Genomic DNA, 10,258 nt, shown 5'->3' on the forward strand with positions numbered 1-10,258 from the left:
CAGCACTGTAGAAACTATTACACTCAACTGAACGACTTGATTAGTGTAGTGTTAGCTAGCTACATAGTTGTCTTTGCTGTCTTCGTATCCAAGATAATTGTGTAGTTTAGAGCGTGTAGTCTTAGAGTGATTATCTTAATTTACCGAGGTTAGCTAGCCAGCTATTTGTCGTCCTTAACATAGGAGACACTGCTAGCTAGCCAACAGCTAGCCAACGTCTACTGAATAGAACTTCCGCACTCAACAACCCGGTCGCATTCCGCTTCGCTCCACAGGTAGTATCACATTTTCATTTCATTTCATTACAGCACAACGGTTTGATTTGTTTGATCGTAGCTACCTACATAGCTAGCTACATAGCCGTCTGTGTATCAAAGATAATTGTGTAGTCTAGAGCGATTTTCTAGGTTAGCTAGCCAGCTATTGTCGTTCTTTAACGCAACGTAACGTAATCAACACTGCTAGCTAGCCAGCTAGCCCCCGAATAGCAGCACTGTAGAAACTATTACACTCAACGGAACGACTTGATTAGTGTAGTGTCAACAACGCAGCCACTGCCAGCTAGTCTACAAAGTCAACAACGCAGCCACTGCCAGCTAGCCTACTTCAGCAGTACTGTATCATTTTAATCATTTTAGTCAATAAGATTCTTGCTACGTAAGCTTAACTTTCTGAACATTCAAGACGTGTAGTCCACTTGTCATTCCAATCTCCTTGCATTAGCGTAGCCTCTTCTGTAGACTGTCAACTATGTGTCTGTCTATCCCTGCTCCACACCGCGTGGCCGCGCCACCCTAAGCTGGTGGTCCCAGCGCGCACGACCCACGTGGAGTTCCAGGTCTCCGGTAGCCTCTGGAACTGCCGATCTGCGGCCAACAAGGCAGAGTTCATCTCAGCCTATGCCTCCCTCCAGTCCCTCGACTTCTTGGCACTGACGGAAACATGGATCACCACAGATAACACTGCTACTCCTACTGCTCTCTTCGTCCACCCACGTGTTCTCGCACACCCCGAGAGCTTCTGGTCAGCGGGGTGGTGGCACCGGGATCCTCATCTCTCCCAAGTGGTCATTCTCTTTCTCCCTTACCCATTTGTCTATCGCCTCCTTTGAATTTCATGCTGTCACAGTTACCAGCCCTTTCAAGCTTAACATCCTTATCATTTATCGCCCTCCAGGTCCCTCGGAGAGTTCATCAATGAGCTTGATGTCTTGATAAGCTCCTTTCCTGAGGACGGCTCACCTCTCACAGTTCTGGGCGACTTTAACCTCCCCACGTCTTCCTTTGACTCATTCCTCTCTGCCTCCTTCTTTCCACTCCTTTCCTCTTTTGACCTCACCCTCTCACCTTCCCCCCTACTCACAAGGCAGGCAATACGCTCGACCTCATCTTTACTCGATGCTGTTCTTCCACTAACCTCATTGCAACTCCCCTCCAAGTCTCCGACCACTACCTTGTATCCTTTTCCCTCTCGCTCTCATCCAACACTTCCCACACTGCCCCTACTCGGATGGTATCGCGCCGTCCCAACCTTCGCTCTCTCTCCCCCGCTACTCTCTCCTCTTCCATCCTATCATCTCTTCCCTCTGCTCAAACCTTCTCCAACCTATCTCCTGATTCTGCCTCCTCAACCCTCCTCTCCTCCCTTTCTGCATCCTTTGACTCTCTATGTCCCCTATCTTCCAGGCCGGCTCGGTCCTCCCCTCCCGCTCCGTGGCTCGACGACTCATTGCGAGCTCACAGAACAGGGCTCCGGGCAGCCGAGCGGAAATGGAGGAAAACTCGCCTCCCTGCGGACCTGGCATCCTTTCGCTCCCTCCTCTCTACATTTTCCTCCTCTGTCTCTGCTGCTAAAGCCACTTTCTACCACTCTAAATTCCAAGCATCTGCCTCTAACCCTAGGAAGCTCTTTGCCACCTTCTCCTCCCTCCTGAATCCCCCCCCCCTCCTCCCTCTCTGCAGATGACTTCGTCAACCATTTTGAAAAGAAGGTCGACGACATCCGATCCTCGTTTGCTAAGTCAAACGACACCGCTGGTTCTGCTCACACTGCCCTACCCGGTGCTCTGACCTCTTTCTCCCCTCTCTCTCCAGATGAAATCTCGCGTCTTGTGACGGCCGGCCGCCCAACAACCTGCCCGCTCGACCCTATCCCCTCCTCTCTTCTCCAGACCATTTCCGGAGACCTTCTCCCTTACCTCACCTCGCTCATCAACTCATCCCTGACCGCTGGCTACGTCCCTTCCGTCTTCAAGAGAGCGAGAGTTGCACCACTTCTGAAAAAACCTACACTCGATCCCTCCGATGTCAACAACTACAGACCAGTATCCCTTCTTTCTTTTCTCTCCAAAACTCTTGAACGTGCCGTCCTTGGCCAGCTCTCCCGCTATCTCTCTCAGAATGACCTTCTTGATCCAAATCAGTCAGGTTTCAAGACTAGTCATTCAACTGAGACTGCTCTTCTCTGTATCACGGAGGCGCTCCGCACCGCTAAAGCTAACTCTCTCTCCTCTGCTCTCATCCTTCTCGACCTATCGGCTGCCTTCGATACTGTGAACCATCAGATCCTCCTCTCCACCCTCTCCGAGTTGGGCATCTCCGGCGCGGCCCACGCTTGGATTGCGTCCTACCTGACAGGTCGCTCCTACCAGGTGGCGTGGCGAGAATCTGTCTCCTCACCACGCGCTCTCACCACTGGTGTCCCCCAGGGCTCTGTTCTAGGCCCTCTCCTATTCTCGCTATACACCAAGTCACTTGGCTCTGTCATAACCTCACATGGTCTCTCCTATCATTGCTATGCAGACGACACACAATTAATCTTCTCCTTTCCTCCTTCTGATGACCAGGTGGTGAATCGCATCTCTGCATGTCTGGCAGACATATCAGTGTGGATGACGGATCACCACCTCAAGCTGAACCTCGGCAAGACGGAGCTGCTCTTCCTCCCGGGGAAGGACTGCCCGTTCCATGATCTCGCCATCACGGTTGACAACTCCATTGTGTCCTCCTCCCAGAGCGCTAAGAACCTTGGCGTGATCCTGGACAACACCCTGTCGTTCTCAACTAACATCAAGGCGGTGGCCCGTTCCTGTAGGTTCATGCTCTACAACATCCGCAGAGTACGACCCTGCCTCACACAGGAAGCGGCGCAGGTCCTAATCCAGGCACTTGTCATCTCCCGTCTGGATTACTGCAACTCGCTGTTGGCTGGGCTCCCTGCCTGTGCCATTAAACCCCTACAACTCATCCAGAACGCAGCAGCCCGTCTGGTGTTCAACCTTCCCAAGTTCTCTCACGTCACCCCGCTCCTCCGCTCTCTCCACTGGCTTCCAGTTGAAGCTCGCATCCGCTACAAGACCATGGTGCTTGCCTACGGAGCTGTGAGGGGAACGGCACCTCAGTACCTCCAGGCTCTGATCAGGCCCTACACCCAAACAAGGGCACTGCGTTCATCCACCTCTGGCCTGCTCGCCTCCCTACCACTGAGGAAGTACAGTTCCCGCTCAGCCCAGTCAAAACTGTTTGCTGCTCTGGCTCCCCAATGGTGGAACACACTCCCTCACGACGCCAGGACAGCGGAGTCAATCACCACCTTCCGGAGACACCTGAAACCCCACCTCTTTAAGGAATACCTAGGATAGGATAAAGTAATCCTTCTCACCCCCCCCCCCCTTAAAAGATTTAGATGCATTATTGTAAAGTGGCTGTTCCACTGGATGTCATAAGGTGAATGCACCAATTTGTAAGTCGCTCTGGATAAGAGCGTCTGCTAAATGACTTAAATGTAAATGTACGCACTACCCTCTGTTTCATACAAGGTGGTGATGCAACCTGTCAGGATGCTCTCGATGGTGCAGCTGTAGAACTTATTGAGGATCTGTGGACCCATGTCAACTCTTTTCAGTCTCCTGAGGGGAAAACGGCGTTGTCGCGGCCTGTTCACGACTTTCTTGGTGTGTTTGGACCATGATAGTTTGTTGGTGATGTGGACACCAAAACTCTCAACACGCTCCACTACAGTCCCGTCGATGTGAATGCGGGCGTGTTCGGCCCTCCTTTTTTCATAGTCCACGATCATCTCCTTTGTCTTGCTCACGTTGAAGGGAGGGGTTGATTTCCTGGCACCACACTGCCAGTTCTCTGACTTCCTCCCTATAGGCTGTCTCATCGTTGTCGGTGATCAGGACTACCACCGTTGTTTCGTCAGCAAACATAATGATGGTGTTGGAGTTGTGCTTGGCCAAGCAGTCGTGGGTGAACAGGGAGTACAGGAGGGGACTAAGCACGCACCTCTGAGCACGCACGCCTGGTTTCAGCGACACTGGATCTGGAGAACTCTATGATGAAAAAGCTCCGTTTAGATAATGTAGACATGGTGTCAACCATTTTAATCAATGAAAGAGATAATGTGAGCTGAACATCATGTCTGTGTAACGTAATAGGTTATCTACTTAGCTTGGCCTCTGTCTGCATCAATCAATAGCTTTTAACGGCCATTCTCATCGATTCAACATCATTTCTCAAAGACGGCTTATACAGTGTGTGATTTAATAGATGGATTAATCTGTATAATCTCCAACATTTAGTGATGCCACACTGAATGAATTAGTGGCACCAAGAAGACAAGATAACACTAAGACCAAAACCAAAGGTTCTCTGAATCCCATGTGATTTGCAGCCTCGGTTATTACAATTATTGCCATCTAATTAGCATTAAGGATGACTGTTTTTCAAGGATTTCATTTTTCATAGCTCCTGTCTTCCAAGATGTTCAGAGAGACTGTCCACAGGCACAGCAGAGGGGTGTACAAACATTTCCATCTGCTTGGGCAGAGGTTGGGAAGATTGAGTTGATTGAGTCCGGAGTAATTGACAGCAGGCGAGCTGCCAATGCGACATCACATGCTGACAGGAAGCAGGCTCTCACTAAATGTCCATCCTTTAATTCATCCCTCTGTGCACAAAGACGGCAATTGGTCTTAAGTCTTACCCTCCCCTTGTATACTGCCACATTAGCCGTGTAGCCATTCTTCCCCGAGATCGCACGTGACACACACAGCCGCAGCACCTTGGCAAGACTCCATTAGAATCATAACAACACCTGATTACGGAGCTAAATGTAGCCTTCACTCTATAGATATAATTGAGAAAATTGGCACCCAATGCCCTTTTAATGAGCTTGTTTGTTCCTGGTGTTTGTGGAGGTGAAATGTTAAAAAGGGCAGGTAATGCATGTCAAGGTGGTGGGTATATGGTCATTTTGAAAATGACATGTATTACAGGAGAAATAATGGGGTTTTCAGTATGATGGGTACATTTAATGAATCGGATTCATCCAGAGCACAGGTGGCTCGATTTGCTGACATGTATTTTGTATCTTTTTAGATGCGGTCACATGTCAATTCCAAGTGGTTCCTGTTCCGAAAATACGTAGACAATACCCTCCACATTATTATGCCAAGGACAGTAATCCCCTTATATACCATGGCAAGTTTTTTCGTAATACATTTCACTCCAATTGATAGTACATTTAATACGATTTGAAGTTTGCATTACTGTGAAGGATTCTAAAAGTCTATTTCTGTATTTGTTTCTCTTAATGTCTCGGTGTTTCACCATTCCCTGTTCCCAGGTTACATTTACTAGGACAAGATACCATGAGGCAGTAAAACGCTGGCACTGGCAAGACAAAGTAAGAAATGACATTGTACATTCTTCATTGTACAAGGGTCTTTGAGTGCATGCATTTAGAATGTTCTTTGTGTGCCCTTTCTGACATTTTGAAACTGCGCAATCCATTAACCTACAGTACTACTGCTTTTACAAAACTCTTTTCAAAAGCAAGGTCAGAAAAGGGGAATTGATTGTAACCAGAGTGACTCAGCACTTTTCTTGTTGCAACCAAAAAGAAGATGTAGTTCCCTGTCTGACAAAGAGATGTTGGTATGGTGGTTGGCCATGATGATTTGTAGGGGTTGAGGTTACTCGTCGAGCCTGTTGGCCCTGGCGCTGCCTCAAATTGTCTGACCTGGCGTCTTTGATGACGTGTAATTTATTTAATAAAGAGAATAACAAATGGATGTGGGGGGGGTTCGTCAAAACATTACTGAAGTACAGACTGAAAGGCATGTGTCAGTGAAAGGAGAGATGCAAAGAAAGAGATAATGGTTGGCTTTGAGAATATCATGCACAGCACATCAATGTAACTTGCAAAAGGATGGAGGGATTTTGCAATGAATACTGAAATCTATTTGAAAATCGAAATAATTTTTTTTGTTTGATTTTATTTCATATTGGCTTTTAGACAATAGCCATAGACAAAAGGTTTGGAGATGGAAATGACATAGCCTAATATAGACAGAAGCATGTCTGTTCTACGAAATATATTCCCAAATAAATGTATCCTCAAATATTTGATTTAGTTTGTTATGCTGTGTACACTGAACTGACATGCGTGATTGTTGCTGACACTCCGATGTTCAGATGAAGGGAATGAAGTAGTCTATAATGTGCACCACCACAGTGCTCAACTCAAACAGTAGCCTACTGTAGCTTCTCAAGGAAGTTGGGAGGGCCATTTGAGGGAAGAATGTATTCTGACCATTGACGTACACTGAGCATACAAAACATTAAGAACACGTTCTCTTTCCATGACATAGACTGAGCAAGTGAATCCAGGTGAAGCTATGATCCTTTATTGATGTCAAATGTTACATCCCCGTCAAATCAGTGTAGATAAAGCTGAGACAGGTTAAAGAATCATTTTTAATCCTCGAGTCAATTGAGCAATTGAGACATGGATTGTGTATTTGTGCCATTCAGAGGGTGAATAGGCAAGACAAAAGATTTATGCCTTTGAACATTGCACCGGTTTGTGTCAAGAACATCAACGCTGCTGGGTTTTTCACGCTCAACACTTTCCTGTGTGTATCAAGAATTGTCCACCACCCAAAGGATATCCAGCCAACTTGACACAACCTTGAGAAGCATTAGACTCAACATGGGCCAGCATCCCTGTGGAATACTTTTGACACGTTTAGAGTCCATACCCCGACTAATTGAGGCTGTTCTGAGGGCAAAAGAGCGGGGGTGCAACTCAATATTAGGAAGTTGTTCCTAATGTTTGCTATACTCAATGTATATAAACCATGGATTGTTGATGCTATGTATTGGCCATTGAGAGGCTTTCTACAGTATTTCAATTAAAAGGACAAAATTGCGTTTTAAGTATTATATATTTTTTTGTAGTGGGGACAGTAACATTAGTAATCTCATTATACTTTAAGGAAAATGTTTTTATATATATATATACATATATATATATTTTTTTAAATGTTTAGCTCACATAATATAATTGAAACATATGCATTCAGGTGTGTCTAATATAATACATGTTGTAAAAATGAATGTAGACATTAATAAATACATTTCTATAGCTTCCCAAATATATTTTACAACAGTGGGGGAGTGCCAAGATGGAGGCAAGGTATCTTCCACGCAGCACCCCTTACTAGTCATTTAGTGTATATATAAATCATTGATTCTGACAAGCAGTCAATGCACAACAATTCGTAATGCAATAGCAGGAAAAAACTCTTAAAACTTCTTATGTCTGCAGGGGAACTATTGAGTAGCTTGGATGATAGGTGCCCAGCGTAAACGGCCTGCTCCTCAGTCTCAGTTGCTAATATATGCATACTATTATTAGTATTGGATATAAAACACTCTGAAGTTTCTGAAACTGTTTGAATGATGTCTGTGAGTATAACAGAACTCATATGGCAGGCAAGAAATCTGAGGTTGATATATTTTCAAACCATTGCCTATTGAAATCCCTGTTAGATATGAATGAAGATTCACTTCCTAGGGCTTCCACCAGATGTCAACCGTCTATAGAAATGTGAATGAGGCTTCTACTGTGTTGTGGGACTGAATAAGAACAGAATGCATCAGACTACTGGCAGAGAGCCAGTTCCAAGTCACGCGCATAGCACATGTTATCTGCCTGCGTTCCGTTCCTCCCAAAGACACAAAGGAATTCTCCGGTTGGAACTTTATTGAAGATATATGTTAAAAACATCTTAATGATTGATTCTGTACTTAGTTTGAAATGTTTCTTCGACCTGTAACATAACTTTTTGAAGATTTTGTCCGAAAAAATGGTCGCCCAGCACCAGCGTTTGGATAGGTGTACCAAACGCGCTAACAAAAGTTCCAGCTTTGTCAGGAGGAATGGGCCAAAATTCACTCAACTTATTGTGGGATGCTTGTGGAAGGCTACCTGAAACGTTTGTCCCAAGTTAAGCAATTTAAAGGCAATGCTACCAAATACTAATTGAGTGTATGTAAATGTCTGACCCACTGGGAATGTGATGAAATAAATAAAAGCTGAAATTAATCATACAGTGGTGATCCTAACTGACCTAAAACAGGTCATTTTTTACTAGGATTAAATGTCAGGAATTGTGAAAAACTGAGTTTAAATGTATTTGGTGTATGTGTATGGTGTAAGGTGTATGTTAACTTCCGACTTCAACTGTACATGGTCCAATATGTTATTTGGCCCATTTTTGGAGGTGGAAATGATATTTTAGATGGTGTCAGTATAATTAGATTTTCATACATTTTGGAATAGAATGTCTTCTTAAAAAGTCATCAAAACTGAGTTTATCAGTCCTTCTACGCAAATGGACTGGAATTGGTCAATCTCACAGTTTAATATATGTACAAAATTATGCTCTTTCCAAAAAAGCATGATTGTCATTACTTTCTTACATGAAAGGGAGATTACCTTGGCTATAGACAATGGATCTGAGACTGGAGTTTCAGTCATCTGATTTTTTTGTTGTTGTTACTTCAACACTTTTCTTGTTTTATTCTCATAACATTTCCTTTCACTTTTGATTTCCTTTCACCTTGTGCTCATTTCTGGTGCTTTTAAAACTCAAATTGTGCTATTTTGTTTTTCTGTAGCCCACATTTTCAATATTTAAATAGTCTTAACGATGGAGGATCATTTGATTTCCAATTTTTAAGAAACTGAATTATTTTGTTCCCCTCAGGTGATCAACCAAGGCCTGTTATGTGTGGCAGCATCTGTTGTGGGAGGCACCTACCTTCTAGTCAGATACCCCCCTAACATGCCAAACATCTCCATCGAGCAGCTGTGGACCAGGCTGCAGGCCCTCAAGAGTCCCTTCTGAGGTTTTGTGGGCTAATACCTCTTCGTCCCAGATAAAGGGGTGAAAACGGAGCTACAAACAAGATGAAAAAATACAGTGTTCTGTGACCCAATTACCAATGTAATTCTTTCATAAAGTACATTTTATTGACTGTAATTGAAGGCCTGCGGGGCACATTTTGTGTTAATGTACAGGTAACTGCCAAAATGATACCCTTCTTTCAAAGTTAATGAGAATTCTAGCCATGGTAACCAAAATAATGGGCAACTGGGCATTTTTATACATAACCCTAAGCATAATAGGCTGTTAATTTCTTCATTAACTCAGTAACCGCACCTGTGTGGAAGCACCTACTTTAAAAATCCCTCATTTACTCAAGTGTTTATTAATCATTATTAACCAACATCCAACTCGTGTCAGTCATGTTGCAGTAATTAAACATTCTAAATCATTTGTGGCATATTATTGTCCCAGTTCCATGTGAGGTCAACATGCCAGAAAATAACTTAAGTGGCTTTTTTGTGGGTGTGTTGAATCAAACATAAATACAGTAAATAATGTTCGAGGCCAGTACATTAAAACCACAGTATTTATATTTTTGATTGAGGTTGCACCTGCAAGGATATGAGCAAAAATAAGATACTCTGGTCTTTTTTATTTAACTAGGCAAGTCAGTTAAGAACAAATTCTTATTTTCAATGACGGCGTAGGAACAGTGGGTTAACTGCCTGTTAGAATGACAGAATTGTACCTTGTCAGCTCAGGGGTTTGAACTTGCAACCTTCCAGTTACTAGACCAACACTCTAACCACTAGGCTACCCTGCCACTCATCTTAATGCTGTGCCATGATCACAATGTTACTGCTCAACAATACAACTGTAGTAGTCATGGCTGCATGACCCGTGTTGACAAATAATTATTTATCATTAAAGTTATAAACATTGTTAATACAATTTGCCTTGATGTGAGTGTTATTGAATTAATGAATTTGCAGTTGCTTGTGGCGGAGTTATGGCTTGCAAAACCTGTTGATTAATTTAATGAATTTGAGCTCTTTCACACTTGCTCACTTCTTA

The 10,258-nt window shown here is 44.1% G+C and overlaps 1 protein-coding gene across 1 annotated transcript in view; it reads left to right on the top strand.

Annotated features, from left to right (window-relative positions):
* LOC118401720 (kynurenine 3-monooxygenase-like) overlaps positions 1-10,135 on the top strand; it is a 40,696-nt gene extending 30,561 nt beyond the window's left edge. Inside the window, exons 13-15 of the mRNA XM_052477997.1 lie at positions 5,385-5,486; positions 5,632-5,691; positions 9,062-10,135. Of these exons, the coding sequence (XP_052333957.1) occupies positions 5,385-5,486; positions 5,632-5,691; positions 9,062-9,202 (303 nt within the window). The 3' untranslated portion in view covers positions 9,203-10,135. The remainder of the gene's footprint in view (positions 1-5,384; positions 5,487-5,631; positions 5,692-9,061) is intronic.
* Positions 10,136-10,258: the final 123 nt, after the last annotated feature.

The sequence above is a fragment of the Oncorhynchus keta genome, chromosome 2 (assembly GCF_023373465.1).
Source record: "Oncorhynchus keta strain PuntledgeMale-10-30-2019 chromosome 2, Oket_V2, whole genome shotgun sequence".
Taxonomy (NCBI): domain Eukaryota; kingdom Metazoa; phylum Chordata; class Actinopteri; order Salmoniformes; family Salmonidae; genus Oncorhynchus; species Oncorhynchus keta.